The following is a 20,387-nucleotide window of genomic DNA, read 5'->3' on the forward strand; positions in this document are numbered from 1 at the left end:
CGCGCGCGCGCGCGCGCGCGTGTGTGTGTGTGTGTGTGATCATCTTTGATCTATTTCTAAACTGTGCACATTGCAGAAAATAAACAGTAATCCAAATGCTTCTTTGCCATAGAAATACAAATGAAGGGTGCTCAGTGGAATGCACTGGGCTCATTTTGTATCTGTTTGTAAATTCGCTTCAAAGCCTCCTATTGCCTATATACAAGCGGCTCTTTGATTTCTCCTTTGAAGTGGTTGTAACATCTCCTTGGCTCTCTCACTAATTGATGCAGTAAAGAAAATCTTTGATCCATGACCATTTTATCTGAGTCTCAAGTTTTCGTTTTTTCTTTCTTTATTTTTCTTTACTTTTCTTTTTTTTAAACCAAAGATCCTTTTACAACATCTAATTAAGCTTCACCTAGCACTGGGCCAGAGATATAAGGAATGTGTGGCTTGAACATGTGAGGAACTGCTGCAAGCTATATATGAGTCAGGCCAATGGGTAGATATAATACCAGAGACTCCAGGAGGCCATTGGATCAGAGGGGAAATAAGGGTTAGAATGATTGACAGAGATGATCGATTAGAACTCTTGCCAACAAAAGGAAGCGTTGAATCTGAGGAAAGCTATGGAGGGAGTCAGCATGGCCTATTTAGAGTTGTCTACTCTCCCAAAGCCTAGATGAGAAAAACTCAATGGTTAAACTTTATTCAGCTCAGTACAATGAAGCCAGGGGTTCTTATACCCAACCACCCCTTAAAAACACCTAAGGAAATATAAGAAATGCTGATTTCTGGGACCAGCCCCAGGAACTCTGCTATAATTGGTCTGAGGAGTGGGGAGACAGAGAAAGCTCCTCACAAGATTCTAAAATGGAGCAAGTTAGGGAGCTCTCAAGCTGTGGGATGTGTGACACGGCTTGCTTTAACCCTCCTAGTGTTGTTATAAGAGAAGAGTGTCACCCTCGTTCTACAGACCAGGGCACGGAGGCTTAGTGGGAACAAATGATTTCTCTAGAGGGGCGTCTGTGACTTGCTGGTGAGAAAATTCAACGGACAGAAAGCTGGATTAGTGCTAAAGGGTTTGTGGGTAATTTCTAACAATGACATTTTGATTATGGAAATAGAGCTAACTCATGCAGCAAATGTTTACCAGGTGCTATGCCAGACTCTGTCCGGGGGGACTGAGAAATGAAATGGTGTTCAAGGCAGTCTCTAGCATTGCTCTAATGAACTCAGGCTGGCATGAGGGTGGGGGGATCCTTCTGTTTCCTCAAAGAAGAAATATGTAAATAGGAGGGTCACTCAGTGGTGGAGCCTGGGTTCTGTCCCCAGTACTAAAAAAAAAAGGAAAAGAAAAGAAAAAAACAAGGTATAAAGCAGAAGGGCTCTAGCCTGAGAGAACAGTGAGTACAGTGATAAAAATACATATTATTATATGTTATAGCATACATGATGTATTATATATGAGCTATTATATATATTATACAGTATATCATATATCATGTATCATATATCACATATCACATCACATGATGTTATATGTTATTTGTTGTTATATGTTAAGTATCCTGTATCCTATATTTTGTATTATATATCATATACCATATACTACTTACTATATACCATATATGATATATTATCATATATCATATATTATACATATATATATATATATAGTTTTATATGTATAATGAAGGTGTGGTGGTATATGCTTGTAATCCCAGTGTTGGAAGGCAGAGAAAGGAGGATACCTGGGGACTCAGTGGTCAGCCAGCCTAACCCACTTGGCAAATCCCAGGACAATGAAAAACTCTGTCTCAAAAACACAAGGTATATGGCATTTGAGGAATGTCAGCTGAGGTTGTCCTCTGATCCCTGCATCCACGCAGGTGTGCCTGCACAAACATGCACACACCCAGGTATGCATGCAAGAATGGTCACACAAATGTTAAGTCTCAGGATAGAGTCTGAGAGTCTACCCAGGACCTGGGGATGCAGAGCTAGTCTACCCATGTATGAATTCTAGAGCTTAGATGTTAATTAGTTGCTTCCCTTATTGCTGTGACAAAGTACCTTGAACTAGGTAACTTACAGACAACATAAATTTACTGCTCACAGATTCAAAGGCTGGAAAATTGAAGATCAGAGAGTCAGCAGATTCCACACGTGGGGAGGGATGGAATTCTCTGTTCCACAGATGGCACCTTCTTCCTGAGTCCACATGTGACAGAAGAGGCAAGCACATCCCCTCAACCACTCTTTTAAATCATATTCCAGAAGGTTTTACTTCCATGACCCGATCACGCTCCTGCCAACCGCCTCATTTCCTAGCACCTTTGCATTGAGGATTTTTAGGCTAGGAATTCGGGGGTGGGTGGAGACACAAACAATCAGCCAATTTTGGTAACAGCTCTGCCAGCCTTACTGAGAACTCCACAGCTTATTTTAAGTGAAGGGAGCTCAGGGCGGGGGAGGGGGTGTCAACAGAAACAGGCAGTGCATAGGAAAGAGCAGAGGATGCTCACCCGCCATGCCCAGGAATAGAAGCAGCAAGCTTGCGATAGCTGTGTCATCTCAGGGTGTGCAGTTGAACTTCTTGAGTGTGTTTGTGTTTATTATTAAAGCCCATAATGGTTTCGACAGCAGTTATTTTTCTGTGTATAAAATTAATGGGAGTCTCATTTTCTCTCCTTTTATAGAAATCATTTTAGAGATTATAGGGTGAATTCGCAGAAAAGGGAGTATATGAATTACATCAGATTAAGGGTATTTTTATAGAAAAAGTCAATTATGCTGGAGGGGGCTGTTACTTAATAAACAGAGCTAAGCTGAAGTAGAGCATACATGGCTGCTTTTAGTAGCCTATGTCTAGCTCATTCCAAATACACACCACATTTAAAATCTTTCTCTCGTTCCTTCTCCCTTTGCCTTTCTTCTTTCCCTTCACCTTCTTTCTGTGTGTGTGTGTGAGTGTGTTTGGGAGCCCCCATCCATTCTCCCATTTTTTAGGAAAAAAAATCTTCAGATGAGCACTAAAGTAAGTTCTATAGTGATGGAGAGGATAGCAGATCCAGCAATCTGCCCTTGGGAGTTTGGTTTTTCCCTTCTGTATTGTGTGGCCTCTTGTTGGAATTACCCTGCGGTGGACCCATAATCCAATTGCAGCCCATTGTTATTAGTGTCGGGATAATTACACCATGCATGGTGATGGTTTCCCAGTCTTTGGAGGGCTTTCCCTTGCATTACTCCTTATAATTTGCTCCATGAATACAAGTGTGAAGCAAGACAAGAATAATTTCCTTTCTTTTATAAAGGAAGACAGGTGAAACTTGCCACAAATCACACGGCTGATGAGATGGCAGGACCAGAATGAGAGGCCAGGGCCTGCAATTCCTAACCTGGGGCCTCTCCTCTGCACTTGACCCATCTCATACTGTACTGAGATTCTGACCATGTATGCCTGTCAAAATCTGTAATGACCCCGCTGCCTGTATCAACAAAAATAAGACATACAGGACAATAAACCGGGAGCAAAATGAAGAAGAGGGAAGGAAATCTGTAGTTGGGATGTCTTTCTGTTAAGCACCTAAATGATGGACAGAAGCGAAGCCCCGGAATGATAATCTTTATCAAGCTTTCTAGGGGCAGCATCTTGTGCAGTGAGGCAGAAGTGTTCTGTTAGAAAGCTAGGTGGTGGCTGATGCTGACTAAAATACTGTCCAGCTGGGAAAGTGATGGAAATGTGCCCAGTGGCTGATTTCCAGGTGATTGCCTTTATTGCTGTTCCATGCCCAGGCAGATTGCTGAGGGGCCTGTAGGACAGCCAAGCTCCTCTGGGAATCTCCCCAGCCTCCTGCCCTCCGCCTCTCCATTGTTCTCTTGGGAGTACACACTTCTTCCCTGAAACTCCTTCTTTCTGATGATCCAAAAAAGAAGATATGTCAAGGACCAGGGAAGGACCAAAATCTATCTACACCAAAAGGTTGATGGCTTTGCCCATGCCACATGGAAACTGGGAAAACTAGGGCAAGTGAGAAGTGACTTGAACATCTTTTCCTTTTTTTTTGTTTTCCGTTTCTTTCTTAAGCCAACTAGTGTGGTGTTGCTACTTATTTAGCATCTGAACTTTCTGTAGCTTGCTGGCTGTGGTTTGAAAGCTTTGGCCATGTCAAATGATCTCAGTTATTTCCAAACTTTAGTTTTATTTCTGCATATAATCATCTACAAAGTCCACAGAGGTTCTTGTAACTCCTGGTGAGTTATATTCATTAATTCCCCCGCCCTCCCTTGTCCTAACCTTTGGCTGGTGTGTTGACTCGATCATGGGAGAGGCAGATGCCAAGAAAGTATTTAGCATGGAAAAGACTTATAATGGGTAGGGAGGTTAAAATCATTATAAAAGACGATGAACAGAGAGCTGGAGGAAGGTGGAAAAAGAGAAGCTATCTATAATGCAGATGTGTCAGCTGTGACAGAGAAGAAGAAAAGACAATTGGGTAGTAAGTATCCTGGCTAGTGTTTTTGTCAACTTGATACAAGTTTAGAGTCATCTGGAGAAAGTAACCTCAATTAAGAAATGACTTATGCTGGTAGTTTTGTGTCGATTTGACACAAGCTCGAGTCATCAGAGAGAAAGAAGCATCAATTGAGAAAAGGCCTCCATAAGATTAGGCTATAGGTAAGCCTATAGGGCTTTTCATTAATTGGTGATTGATGAAAAGGTTCTACCCTATTGAGGGTGGTGTCATCCCCAACCCTGAGCTGGTGGTCCTGGGTTCTATAAGAAATCTGGCTGAGCAAGCTAATAAGTAACATCCCTCCATGGCCTCTGCACCAGCTCCTGCCTCCAGGTCCCTGTCCTGCTTGAGTTCTTGTCCCAACTTCCTTTGTTGATGAACAGTAATATGGACGTGTAAGCCAATTAAATATTTTTTCCCAAACGTGCTTTTTGGGTCCTGATATTTCATTGCAGCAATAGAAACCGTAGCTAAGATATGCCTCTATTAGATTGGCCCATGGTCAAGTATGTGAGGAGAGGGGCCTTTTCTTGATTAATGATGAATATGGGAGGGCCCAGCCCACTGTGGCAATTCCATTCCTGCAAAGGTAATTCTGGATTATATTTAAAAAGGTAGCTGAAATCCAGCAAGCAGAGCTCCTTTATGGTCTTGATTTTTAGTTCCTGCCTCCAGGATCTTGTTTTCTCCCTGCGACTTCCCTCAGTGATAGACTGGGGCATGGAAGTGTAAGATGAAATAAACCCTTTCCTCCCCAAGTTGCTTTTGGCTATGGTGTTTATCTCTGCAACAGAAATCTAACTAGGACATAAGGTTACTAAGGGCTCCCATCTGTGGCCTGGCCCCAAGAAGATGGATCCTAGAGCTGCCTGCATTGGTAGCTGCTATGGTGAACCTTGTCACACCCTGTGCTCAGTCATCGTTTTGGGCTTATCCATGTCCTGCACATCCTCAGCCTGAATCCTGATTCATAATCTCAAGACCTCCATAGCCAGAGACCAGAAACAGTTTCTCTCTTGTCCATGGATCTGAGTTACACACTTGTTTAGCAGTGGGGAGAAGGAAATGGACCCTTGTAGCAAAGTAAAAACTCACGTTCATATGTACTCATAGAGACTCAAGCCTTTCCAACAAGAGCAGAGATACTGATTTCTCTACACATCCATCTGTCCATCCATTCTTCTGCTCATTTGATGCTTTAGATGATAGAATCAAATCTATTGAAAGTGAGTTCATCTGTCTGAGGCTGAGCCCCTAACCACAAACACAGAGAGCCTGCCATAGTTCCTGCTTGATTCTTGCTAGTGCTTTGTGTTGCTGTCAAACACATGTTCTAACCTCTTTGATTCCATGTTCTGGGCACAGTAAATAATGAGCTTTAGCACAATGTCCTTGTGTTCAGGGTCAAAGATAGCAACTAAGTTGTGGCAGAGGTGGCCAGCTGACTTAGCTATGTGCCTCCTAATTCCTAAGTCACTGAGGCTGTTGGCTTTCAAAATAACCCTGGCCTTTGGTCATGATATTTCATATCAGCTTCGCTCCAACTTATATGGCAACCTGCCATGCATTGTGGAGTTCAAAGAAATCACAGACATTATTTCAAGAGCACATTATTTTGGGGAATAGAGATGTTAGAAATATTTAGGGCTTGGCAGATAATAAAAATAGTTGGTTTTTATTATTATTATTTATTAATAGTAACAAACATTTCTATCGATTAGAATATAGTACTCCCTTAAATCAGGTGTTTGTAAACCCCTTTCATTTCTTTCATTCCATTATTTAGTCAACCAAAGAACACATATCTGCACAGTAGGGACCAATCTTCCCACCACACATGTGTCCATCCCCCCAACAGTGTTTGCATTTTGGCAGGCTTTCTCTCGTGGGGCTTAAGGAATCACATGTGTTTGTAGGCATTTTATCAAGTAGTTTAAAGAGCATAAAACTTGCAGTCATAATTTTGGAAGTAAATTTTATTGTTATGGCTTTAAAACACAATCAAATAAAAGCAAGAATTCCATTAGTGGTTGAATATTGTGATAATAGAGTCGAGAATAAATTTTATTGCTATAGGAACTATAAAACAGCAATAATAAAAACACTATTATTGTGAATAAATTGTATTGAGATGACTAACTAGAAAGCTATAAAACACGATGATAAGGGGTAATCTAATCACCAGGAAAGACGTGATAATAATTCACCCTTGTTAGCAACGAGCCTGAGGTTCCAGCTCATTGGCCTTGAGGCTCTGGGTTACTGCCTGCATTCCATAAGGTTACAAAAAGATAATCTTTGGCCAGTGGGGTTGGCAGAGACCACATATTACAGTAAAATTGAACATGGGGATTCGGGAAAATCCAATTATCAGTGAGTGTTAGGAAAACCCTGTGTAGTAATGCCAAATACCTTCACAAGACATTTGGGGTGGGGGAATGTTTAAAGTTTTCCTGACAGTTTTTATGTATTATTTGACTATGTGCTTTCATGTATTTAACATGTTTTGTTTATATTATTTCAGAATAACTGAGTAGAATTGCATTTCCATTGAGGGATGGCTGTGAGCTTACCTTTTCTGTGAAATGCCTGTACACCTCATTGCTACATATGCATCTGCATTGCATCCCAGTGTGCACCCTCAGTCCTGGACCCATCCATCTTTGGAAGTGACAGTCCCATTGACACCTGTACTCCAGCCTTCACAGCACCAAGGACCCTGCCCCATCTCTTCCTTCAGGTGAGAGGAAGAGTATTGTGGGTAAAATGTTTTTCACTATTTAAAAAGATATACAAGTCTGTGACGGAGTTTATGACATCAGCACTCAAATCTGTTCTTGCTGAAATGTTCTCTGACTTACCTTATCTTGACTTTCTAAACTAATATCATAACACACTATCAACAACAATGATAAACTGGCTGGACAGAGGCTCTGGATTTTCTTTATCTTTCTGCAGAACAATGGAGCTTCTATTCTGGACCCTTTGCCTTTCGGGTCTGCTGACTCCTATGACCTTGATAGGTGGGTGGGATGTGAGAAGATGGACCAACTTGCAGTTTCAGTTGTTTAAATAAAATATTTTATTTTCTTCATTATCAGTGGAGCTGGTCCCCACCCCCTTCCTACTTATGTGTATCACCTTGACATGGTAATAGCTGATAACACTAAAGTTTTATCATTGAAAATTACTCTTGGAGTCCTTGAATAAAATTCTAACAAATATTTCCTTACTACTAGATATGTTATGTTTTATGAGTGGGAAAAGGAAATTATAATAAAATTTTTATCTCTCTTATTTTCATAGTGTCTCAATTAGTAAGTCATATTTCTCTAGTTAGTAAGAAAAATGTTTAAAATTATCAAATAATTTCACTTAGACAATCACTATTAATGTTCCTAATAGATAGCTAATTATGTTTAGAATACTACTGCTAAGATTACAGTTAAATCACGGTAATTTTCCTATGACATTCGTGATCCATTTATAACATATTGCAATTGTTAATAACATTCCATCACTTTGGTTAACTTTTATTTTTACAATTTTACAAATAATGTCATGATGATCAGTCAGGCAATTTCTTTCAAAATTTGAATAGTATACTCTAATATAAGTTATAGGATGTGCAACTATTGGGTTAGGAAAATACATTTAAGCATCGTACTATAAAATGGCTTGATTAAAGGCTGTACCAGTGCATACATTTAACAGCCATGAAGGAAAGCATTTTATTTAAGCATTTGCCAAGTTAATAAGTAAAAACTCCCCACTCTTAACCTTTTTTGCATTTCAATGCTTTATGATAGGGTTAAATGCTTTATCTCCCTTATTTCTCACTTTCTATTTTATGTATTGGCTGCTCATACCATTTACCTACCTTCCTGTGATCTTTTCTATTCTTAAAGGATCATAACATCTCTAAACACATAATATACACCCTACTGTGTGTGACTGTGTACAGTTTTCTTATAAGGTACATCTTCACCTTGTTCATCCACAGCTCATTACTTCCCTCCTTGGTGCATCTTTTGGGAAATACGTGTGGTTTAACTGCTGTTTCTACTTTTGCTTCATAGTTAAAACAAATCTACTTCTCACTGACTAGAAAGATTCACTTTGAGTTTCACTCCAAGCTGATTGCCTGGCATAGGCCATCCCTTGTCCTTAGAACCTGATTTTAAGTATATAGAGAGTATCTGGAATCTGTATGGTGTTTAACAACCTGTGTAAAACAGTTTAGAAATTTCTTTTTCATCCTTTCCTTTTGAATGTGTGATTCAATGCAAGTAGCTAATTTATCTTCCTTTCTGAGATTCTTCATCCATAAATTAGGGACAAAGACACATACATATTTTACAGGTGAGATATGGAATAAGGAGGCTGCTGAAAAAAAGTTGATAGGACTGGGGAGATGGCTCAGGAGGGTGCTGCTCGAACTTGAGGACTTGAGTTAGGACTGCCCAATGCTCATGTAAAAAGCTGGGTGTGGCAGTGTGTGCATGTGGGTGTGGCAGTGTGCATTTGTGGTTTGGGGGATGACGGGGGATCTCTGAATGTCACTAGTCACCAAGCCTAGCTGGGTTGGCAAGCTCCAGGTTCTATGAGAGATTCTGTCTCAAAAGCTAAGCAGAGTCTTCACCTCTCATCAAGGAACAGTCTTGGTGCATCATAGGAGGCCATTACAGAAAACCACAATCAAAAGCAGAGTTGCAGAGCCTAGTCCCAAGAGGTACATTTACAAAACACGCTCACATCTAAGGCTTTGTGAACACTGAAGACGAGGAAGCAGAAAGACCATAAGAGCCAGAGAAGAGAGTTTGTTGCAAGATTGTGTCTTAGTAAAGCTAAAAGCTATACCATAAAATCTCACCAACATGAATACCTAGAAATGAGCTGAACAAGGACACCAATAGATATGACAAAGTGGAAGAAGGAAAGCCCATGAGGCCTCAAGGCTATAGAAAAAAAACAACAACAACAACTATAAACAGCTAAGGGATTCTGAGAGCAGGAAAAAAAAAAATCAAGTTTTCCCCAGGCATGAACACACCGATTGGCTATCCACTATCAACTACTCAGCCATGAAATTATGCATGTGAGTAACATTATACAGACTGAGCATGGTATATTTAGAAATACCCGTGAACATACATATATGCACGTAATAACAGTTAATGAAAAAGAGACCATATATTTGAAAGAGAGGAAGGAAGAGTATATGGAAGGGTTCAAAGGGGAAAAGGAAAGGGGGGGTGATGTAATTATACTATAATCTAAAAGATAAAAGGGAAAATAAGGTGGAGAGAAATAGTAAAAGGCAGTTGATATGAATATCTGACCTCTACACACACATAAACAGAGACACATTCACACATACCTATATGCATATCTTCATACACACATATACACCCCATATACCCCAAGCAAACAGATAATGATAGATTATAGGTAGATAGATAGATACATATATACATACATATATACATACATACATACATACATACATACATACATAATACATACATACATGTGATAGATAAATGATAGGTAAATAAATGACAGATTTAGAGGCTTGGCTCTTACACATCTTTTGACAAAGGATTCCTGCTTTTGGAAAACTATACTGAGAAAATGAAGTGTGGAATTGTTTTATACATTGGAATAATCTTTCTTTACAATATAAATGTTATAGCATTGTGAAATCAGTGTTCCATACTAGGTTATATAAATGTTCATACGTAATGAATGATACTTGGATACTGTGATAGTTAATTTTTATTAACTTGCCTGAATTAAAGTCACCGTGGAGTCCTACCTCTGAGTGTGTCTATGTGTTTCTAGAAATGTTTACTGAAGGAAAGGTTACCCTCTGAATGTGACTGACACCACACCATAGCTGGGGACCTGGAACATATACAGGGAAGAACCCACTTAAGCACCAGAATCCATCAGTCTCTGCTTCCTGAGAGCGGTTGCAATGTGACCAGCCATTTTACTCTCCTACCATCATGCACTGCCCTTCATAATGGACTGTATACACAAACTCTGAGTCAAAATAAAGCTGTCTTTCTTTCACTTGCTTTTTACCAGGTGTTTTGCCACAGCAATAAGAAAAACAAGTTATTTACTCATTAAAATAGTAACTATGAAGAACTTAATCGCATTGAAAATCATTCTTTCATACTACAGGATAGATGCTAATATGAAAGATGATGAAGAATACCCAAGATACAATTTGCAAAACACAAGAAAATCAAGAAGAAGGAAGGCCAACGTATGAATATTTCATTCCTCCTTAGAATAGGGAACAAAAATACCCATGGAAGGAGTTACAGAGACAAAGTTTGGAGCTAAGATGAAAGGATGGACCATCCACGGACTACGCCACCTGGGGATCCCTCCCATAATCAGTCACCAAACACAGACACTTTTGCATATGCCAGCAAGATTTTGCTGAAAGGACCCTGATATAGCTGTCTCTTGTGAGGCTATGCCAGTGCCTGGCAAATACAAAAGTGGATGCTCACAATCAGCTATTGGATGGAACACAGGGCCCCCAATGGAGGAGCTAGAGAGAGTACCCACAGAGCTGAAGGGGTCTGCAACCCTGTAGGTGGAACAACAATAGGAACTAACCAGTACCCCCAGAGCTCAAGTCTCTAGCTGCGTATGTAGCAGAAGATGGCCTAGTTGGCCATCATTGGGAAGAGAGGCCCCTTGGTCTTGCAAACTTTATATGCCCCAGTACAAGGTAACGCCAGGGCCAAGAAGTGGGAGTGGGTGGGTAGGGGAGGAGGGCAGGGGAAGGGTATAGGGAACTTTCGGGATAGCATTTGAAATGTAAATAAAGAAAAAGAAAGAAAGAAAGATGATGAAATACCTAGAAAAGTAAGAAGAAAAAAAGGATGCCCAAATAGGAATAACCATCTTTGGTTAATGATTTTCCTCTTTTGTCTACTATTTTTCTCCTTGAAAATATTCTACAATTAACACATATTCAAGGGAAAGACCGCCTGGTACTTCAATTTGGAAGGAATTAGGCACAAGTAGTGAACAGTGAGGGTATTTGTAGCCAGTAGATAAATCTTCATGACTGCAGTTGAGTAGAGCATTTCAAAGCCTCTTGACCTCATCCCTTATCCTTTAGTCTTTATTTTGATTATTACTTGCTAGTCTAAATTATTATTTGCAAATGGGACATCATGGCGCAGTCCTGCAATACCAACATTCAGAAGACTGATCTTAGAAGGTTGCATATTTAAGGTCACCCTGGGCTACACAGAAAGACCATCTGGACAAAATACTTTTCTAACACTTGTATCAAATCTTTGAGATTTTCATAGAGTATGTTCTGATCATATTCACCCTCTCCCCTAACTCCTCCCACACCTATCCTCACTTTACCACCCACCCACATAACTTTTAGTTGATCTCTCTTTTTTTTTGTCCATTGAGTTCAGTTTATGTTGCTCAACCAGTGTTGGGAGCAGGCCCTACCCTGGCCTGTGATCAACCTATGAGGACTCATATCATTAAAGAAAACTAACTTTGAAAATGCTATCAAATGCCAATATCTCCTTAGCTAGTAGTATGATTCCATGCCTACCTTCCCCCGTATACTGAGGTTTTGTCTGGATTGAGCTTGCCCAAGCCTTGTGCATACTATCACAATCATTGTGAATTTATATGGGCAGCTACTGTTTCCTTGAAATTACATACTTCCTCTGTCTCTTACAATGTCCCCTCCTTATGAGATTGCAAAGCTTTTGGAGGTGTAATATATATATATCCCATTACAGCCAACCATTTTACAATCTCTTATTCCCTGCACACTGACCAACTGAAGGTCTCATGTTAGTTACCCTCTACTGCAAGAAGAAGCTCCTCTGGATACAGGTGAAAAAGTACATTGATCTGTAGGTGTTGTCATAAATCATTCGGAGTCATTTTAATACTATGCCAATTTAGCAAGATAATAGTATTAGGACCCATGACCTGTCTATCCATAGGTTCTGGGCCCTATTAACTGTGCCAAGAGTGCATTTTATCTCAAGGACCAGGTCATCAACTCAACCAGAAAGCGATTGGTTTCTTCCATATTTGCACTACCATTTCACCAGTGGGCATATGGCGTCAGACCAGTCATCACTATAGCTTGCAGTTTTTATAACTGAGGGAGACTGTCGACTTCTTTTCTTCTTCAGTAGTGTGAGTTGCACCTTCCAGCCCTGTGAAATCTACCCAGAGGGGATGAAGCTTCCAAGCCAATACAGGCCTGGTTTCTCCATATTCTTTGACTTGGGTATGTGGTGTCATCAGCAATAGGCCAAAGTTCTTGAGGGTAACCAAGAACATTGCCAATAACCTATAACCTTTAGGTGTCTGTGGGACCACACTGGACAACTCAAAAAGAGAAAACTTATTCCAGGTACAGGGCTGTGTCTTGTTGGAATCTTCAACTAAATGTGTGTTTTTCCGAATCCAAGAACACATCAAAAAGATCATTCATCATGACCAAGTAGGCTTCATCCCAGGGATGCAGGGATGGTTTAATATAAGGAAATCCATCAATGTAATCAACTACATAAACAAACTCAAAGACAAAAACCACATGATCATCTCATTGGATGCTGAGAAAGCATTTGACAAAATCCAACACCCCTTCATGATAAAAGTCTTGGAAAGATTGGGAATTCAAGGCCCCTATTTAAACATGATAAAAGCAATCTACAGCAAACCAGTAGCCAACATCAAAGTAAATGGAGAGAAACTGGAAGCAATCCCACTAAAATCTGGGACTAGGCAAGGCTGCCCACTTTCTCCCTACCTATTCAATATAGTACTTGAAGTCCTAGCCAGAGCAATCCGACAACAAAAGGAGATCAAGGGGATACAAATTGGTAAGGAAGAAGTCAAATTATCATTATTTGCAGATGATATGATAGTATACATAAGTGACCCTAAAAAGTCCACCAGAGAACTCCTAAACCTGATAAACAGCTTCAGTGCTGTAGCTGGATATAAAATTAACTCAAACAAATCAGTGGCCTTCCTCTACATGAAGGACAGACGGGACGAGAAAGAAATTAGGGAAACAACACCCTTCACAATAGTCACAAATAATATAAAATACCTAGGTGTGACTCTAACTAAGGAAGTGAAAGATCTGTATGACAAGAACTTCAAATAGTATATAATAGCCAGAAGCTGGAAAGAACCCAGATGTCCCTCAATAGAGGAATGGATACAGAAACTGTGGTACATTTACACAATGGAGTACTACTCAGCTATTAAAAACAATGAATTTATGAAATTCTTGGGCAAATGGATGTATCTGGAGGATATCATCCTTAGTGAGGTAACCCAATCACAAAAGAACTCACTAGATATGCACTCACTGATAAGCGGATATTAGCCCAGAAACTTAGCTGCTTGTGGACGTTGTACATCGTGGTGCGGAGCCTAGTGCGCACCACGATGTACAACGTCCACAAGCAGAGGTGGGGGGGAGGGGTATAGGAAACTTTCGGGATAGCATTTGAAATGTAAATAAAGAAAATAATAATTAAAAAAAAGACTTAAATGTGTGTTTTTGTCTGATTTATGTTGGTTTTGTGTTTTGTTTTGTTTTTAGAAATTTTCTTTTTCAAGAAATTTTTAGAATTTGACTTACTGATTCAAAACATAGACTAATATAATTTTAAAGCTCTAGAATACACTAAATATAAGTTAAGAAATCCTAAAGTTAATTCTTCAAGCATCTCACACACACACACACACACACACACTTCCTCTCAAAAGTGTGCGTCTATAAATATCATTTGGATTTTGTTATTTAAGCCAAATGGCTTGAAAGTGTTCTTCCTCTTTGACCTCACTCTTCTTGGGATGTGCACAAGGAAATCCTCAGAAATGAGAACAGACATTTATGTAATAAGTTATTCACCATAGAATTACTTACAATAGTTTCCACCCACTCACCACATCCACAAAGAGAAACTGTTCTATCCAGCACAGAAGAATTTCAATAAATAATAGTACATAATAGATACTTATTTTCAAGTATTATATTGCCACTGAAATTACTATTTTAAAAGGGTTTGTTGATATAAAAATGTATCTGGTATGATATAGAATATAATGGAGTGACTACAAAAGTTATACATATATGTAATGAGTTGAAATAGGTAGATAGACAAAAGATCGAAAGAAAATGTACCAAAAGGTCAATACTGGTTAGCTTGGGAGCATGGGAATATTGAGAATTATTCTATCCTTTAAAAAAAATTTTTTCTGCTCCCTTTTCTCCATACTTTCTAATTTCTCTATTTTAAATATATGTTAATTTTATAAGAAAAAAACTCTGAAAATACTTTACTGCATGAAATATTCATGCTTACTGTTTCTCCACTAAGTATTTAAAGTATGAAATTTGCCTCAACATTTGTTATTTTTACTTCTTTATACATTCCAGTCAAAATTCCATCAACCTCTCTTTGATCGTCTATGCTTATTAATAATGTACCCCAAAGGAACGTTTTTCTCTGTTAAGCATTTGGTGAATGTCTGTTCAGAAAGAATACACAAAGTACAATCATGATTTCATCTGCTCAGTGAGACGAGAGTAGGGATAACTTGGAGGGTTGACCAACTTTCCCCTTCTCTCTTGACACATGTTATGTGTCACCCAAGAAACTCAAAATTTCTAAGTTCATTGTTAACATTCACTTGAACTCCCTGTTAGAGATTTTGAGCTTTAAGTATTGAATTTTCATTTCTTTCTCACAAAAATCATAATAGGTATTAATCAGACACTTTCATTGAGATCCCAGACTATTAGGTTTTACATATTAGATAAACCCACATGTTCAATGCTGGATTCCAGAAACAATAGATATTTGCTGAACTTGGTTGAAAATACCCAGTGGGCTGGCTAGTTTAATGTTAACTTGACACATATTGAAATCATTGGAAGAGGGAATCTCAATTGAGAAAATGCTCCCACAGGATTGGTCTGTGGTACATTTTCTTGATTGATGATTGATGTTGGAGGGTCCACGTCACTGTGGCTGGTGCTTTTGCACTGGTGGTCTTGGGTTCTATAGCAAAGCAGACTGAGCAAGCCATGGGAAGCAAGTCAGTAAGCAGCACCTCTTTATAGCCTTGCCTTAGCTCCTACTTCCAGGTTCCTGCCTGAGCTCCTGTCCTAATATCCTTGGATGATGGACTATATAAACTGCAAGATGAAATACGAGATAAACCCTTTTATCCTCAAGTTGTTCTTGGTCATGGTGTTTTCTCACCACAATAGAAACTCTACCTTAGACATCTATAAGAGAAAATTTCCTTTACACTAAACATATCTAAAAAGGAACAGCACAGTATAAACTTTTTACACTGTATTTGGTGCTGGAGGTAATCTAAAGATGAGTTTAAGTGTTCAGGAGAAGGTGGGTGGGTTATATGAAGGCACAATAGCACACAAGATGCTCCTGCAACTAATCTCCATGGATACCCAGTGACAGACTCCTCTCCTACTCCCAAACTGTGACAAGGAAAAGCTCAAACCTTTGTTGAACCATCTAAAGGGCGGATGGCTAGCCACTACCCACATGCCTGCTGCAGTTGGAAATGCATCCTTGGGGACATCCTTTCCTGGTGGGACTTCACACACAGGGTGCACAATGTGAGGAACAAGGGAGAGGAGGCCTGCAAGTACCCCTCTTCATTTGCCCCTCTCCCCCCCCCATTCTAGAGAAGAATTCCATTTTTTTGATAACTCCCTTGATACCGATATTTACTGCTGATCTCTTTGTTGTCCACATCAGCTGCAGCTACTAGAAAATGCTTAATCTAGGTAACTAAGTCTTCAGGAAAAATAAGACATAGATAGCAATTCTTCCAAAGATTATTGTTATCTCAAGGAAATAAATAGCATGCATATAAGTATCGAATTCCCCAAACAGCCGCAGCCTACATGATTGCTACTGAGGTGTTGATTACTGCTAGCTCAGCCAGGGCTGAGTTCAAATTCTCCCTTTCTGGGCTTTGATATACTTTGAATAGCATTAAGCTGGCAATCAGCCACTAGATTATCACACCTCACATTTTGTAATTTAAAGGCTCTGTCACTGGACTTTTAATATGTTCATTTATTAAGGAGATTTTTGAGATCAGGAAATAAATCTTTTTAATACTGTCATCTATTACTTTTATCTATTACTGTGTTGTATAACGTGGGTGAATAGAAATGTAAAATACCACCTAATGATAGCATGGATTGCTCAATAAGGATTAATTAGTGCTGTTACAGACAATATTTGCTGACTTGTTAATAACATCATAGATTGTGTTTCTGAAAATATATTTATATATATATTTAAACACACTAAGGGATATTTGTATTTTTCTTTATAATACGATAATATGTTCCATAAAGCATTCATTCTCCATGTATTACTTGTACCAATATACATTTTATACTGAAAAATTTACTCTGAGACATTACTGCTTATGAAAAATACAATGCACAGTAAATATTCTAAAATAACTTGAAGAAATATATTGGTTCCCATCTATCAGAATTTAAGTAACATTTGTTTCTTCTAGTTACTTTTAAACTTCATTTCCATTGTTTTGGGTAATTCTTTAAACAAACTTCTTTTTTTTAAAATTAAAGGTTTTCTTCATTTACATTTCAAATGCTATCCCCTTTTCTAGTTTCTTCTCTGAAAATCCCCTATACCCTCCCCCTCCCCCTCCCCCTCCCCCTGCTCCTCAACCCACCCACTCCCACTTCCTGGCCCTGGCATTTCCCTATACTGGAGCATAGCATAGAATCTTCTCAAGACCAAGGACCTCTCCTCCCATTGATGGCTGACTAGGTGATCCTCTGCTACATATGCAGCTAGAGTCACGAGCTCTGATGGTACTGGTTAGTTCATTTTGTTGTTCCTCCTATAGGGCTGCAGACCCCTTCAGCTCCTTGGGTACTTTCTCTAGCTCTTTCTTTGTGGACCCTGTGTTCCATCCAATAGATGACTGTGAGCATCCACTTCTGTATTTGCCAGGCATTGGCATAGCCTCACAGGAGACAGCTATATCAGGGTCCTGTCAGCAAAATCTTGTTGGTATATGCAATAGTGTCTGGGTTTGGTGGTTGTTTATGGGATGGATCCCCTGGTGAGGCAGTCTCTGGATGGTCCTTCCTTCAGTCACAGCTCTGACTTTTGTCTCTGTATCTCCTTCCATGGGTATTTTGTTTCCCCTTCTAAGAAGGAACAAAGTATCCACACTTTGGTCCTCCTTCTTGAGTTTCATGAGTTTTACAAATTATATCTTTGGTATTCTAAATTTCTGGGCTAAAATAGCCAGAAGCTGGAAAGAACCCAGATGTCCATCAACAGAGGAATGAATACAGAAACTGTGGTACATTTACACAATGGAGTACTACTCAGCTATTAAAAACAATGAATTCATGAAGTTCTTAGGCAAACGGATGGATCTGGAGGATATCATCCTGAGTGAGGTAACCCAATCACAAAAGAACTCACATGATATGCACTCACTAATAAGTGGATATTCGCCCATAAACAAACTTCTAAGATTCCTACTTGTTCTAAATAAATACGACAAAACTTCAACTCTAATAAAACATTTAAATTTTGAAGTCAAGAAACAATTAAATTCAAACTATTAGTAGTTATAATGTTAATAATTAATGATAACAATGTGACTACACTTTTGAAATAATGTAAGTTGGTCATAAAACTAGTTTCTATTTGAGTAGTTGATTGTTAGTACATGATCGGAAATGGGCACTAGCCTTATTTGTTTGTTTATTTATCTTTGTTACTTTTTACTTTGATTCAAGCATTTACTAGATAGCCCAGACTGGCCCTGAACTTGTGATCCTCCTGCCTCAGTCTGTGAGTGCTGAAATCATAGGTGTATGCTTACCAGTTTGGTTCTCAGGACCGAGCTAAAAATGCACCAGCTTGAAATTCTTGCTTTAGTTAATCTAGGATCGGTAGCAGGGATTAGGGTGAAGACAGGCAGATTTCTATGAGTTCAAGGCCAGCCTGCCCTACTCAGTGAGTTCCAGAGCAGCCAGGATTGTTTAGAGAGAACTTGTCTTTAAAAAAAGTTTAAAAATTGGTTTTGCATTGCTTAAGAATACCAGATGAATGGTTAAATTAGTCTTTGTCTTTTAATACCTTTGCAACTAAATAAAGTATTTGTTGTGTTTAATTTGAACTGCTGTGCTTTACTGGTGGTTAGGAGTTAACTACAATAGAAGAGCGTTCTCATTGTTGAGCATGAATTGACTCATTTAATTCTCATAAGGATCCTTTGAAAAAGTGCTATTATTCTTCTTACTTTACAAATAAAGAAATGAAGGCTCAAGAAAGAAAATACATAATACCATAGATGTTCAGGAATGTGGGGAAATGATGAAAATCCCTGGAATACTAGTTAATTAGCTGTCCAGCAAGTTTCCATGTGATTCACTCTCTCTGTGCAGAAATTTGCATCACAGCATCTCCTAAAGCTGACACACCAGTGCTGTCAACAAAGTATTTCCCCGTGCATATTTATTAGATTAATGGATTATCAGAATGATCTCCAATTGATATTCACATTCCCTATTCTTTATTAAATAAAGCCTTTTAGCTAGGAACATTTACCAAATGTTTGTGTGGCTTTGAGTACTACTAACTCTATGATTTATGAGCTACATAACTCTTTGCAAGTGACTTTCTTCTCCTGGTATGTTTCTTGTTTGTAGAATATGGATCGTATTCTGTAGGATTAAGATGAGAACTGAGTTATAAACTGCATGTGTCTGGCTTCTTAGGTGCTGGTATAATGCATTAGATAGTATTAGTAAACTCTTAGCTGAAAGATACATCCTAAGTAGATAGTTAAAACAATATTTTAGCTGTTAGAGAAACTGGAGCTATGATCAACCCATGGCAGAAGACACCAGCCCAGGAGCAGCTTACTGGTTTGTATCAAACATTTAAGGCAGAAATTATGCCAGCTCTCCACAATTCTTTCTAGAAATTAGAAAAAGAGAGAATACCTCCTAACCCAGTCTACGGCATTTATCTAATACCCAAGTTAGACAGAAAATTACAGGCTGATAGCCCTCATAAACTCAGACAAACCCTAAAAATATATTGGCAAATATGATCTAGCTTTGGATAAAAATAACTATATATCCTGGTGGTTTATCCCAGGCATCAGGCATACATAACATTCCAACACATTATCTCAGTCTTACATAACATTCCATCACATCCACAGGCTGAAGAAGGGAAGTTATAGCATCCTACCAGTAGATCTACAAAAATATTTCACAGCATCCAACATACAGCTATGGTTAAGAAAAAGCAACTTCCTCAGGGTGGTGAATACAGTGTAAAGCTGCTACAGCTAACTTCATCCTTAATCACAAGAACCTGGAGGGTTTCCCAGGACGATCACTCATTTCAACAGTGTCAGTTTTCAATATAATTCTTGCAGGCCTAGCTAATGCAATAAAATAAGAAAACTTAATAAGTGGAGTATAGTTTAGGACTGTATAAACAAAACTGTCTGCCTTTAAAGGGGAAATGAGTATACAGGTAGGAAAACAGAATCAACAACAACCATCCTGGAACTAAGAACATAAGGGCAAACTGGCTGATGGGAAAGTCCACTGACTTCCTACACATAGTAAAGAGCAAGTTGAATTTGAAAAAAAAAAAAATACTAGTGTGCCTGAAATGAAGTATTTGTAACGCATCTCTTCAGGGAAACATATGGAGCACAAATGGAAGACACCAAGGAACTGAATGACTGGGGAGATATTTCTGTTCACAGACGAAAGACTCAATA

General features: G+C 39.0%; 1 protein-coding gene across 1 annotated transcript in view; it reads left to right on the plus strand.

Moving 5' to 3' along the window:
* Positions 1-4,390: 4,390 nt before the first annotated feature.
* Cpo (carboxypeptidase O) overlaps positions 4,391-20,387 on the plus strand; it is a 39,625-nt gene continuing 23,628 nt past the window's right edge. Inside the window, 1 exon segment of the mRNA XM_021198531.1 lies at positions 4,391-4,484. Coding sequence (XP_021054190.1) covers positions 4,391-4,484 — 94 coding nt within the window.

This window comes from Mus pahari, chromosome 5 (genome assembly GCF_900095145.1).
Source record: "Mus pahari chromosome 5, PAHARI_EIJ_v1.1, whole genome shotgun sequence".
NCBI classification, from domain to species: Eukaryota; Metazoa; Chordata; class Mammalia; order Rodentia; family Muridae; genus Mus; species Mus pahari.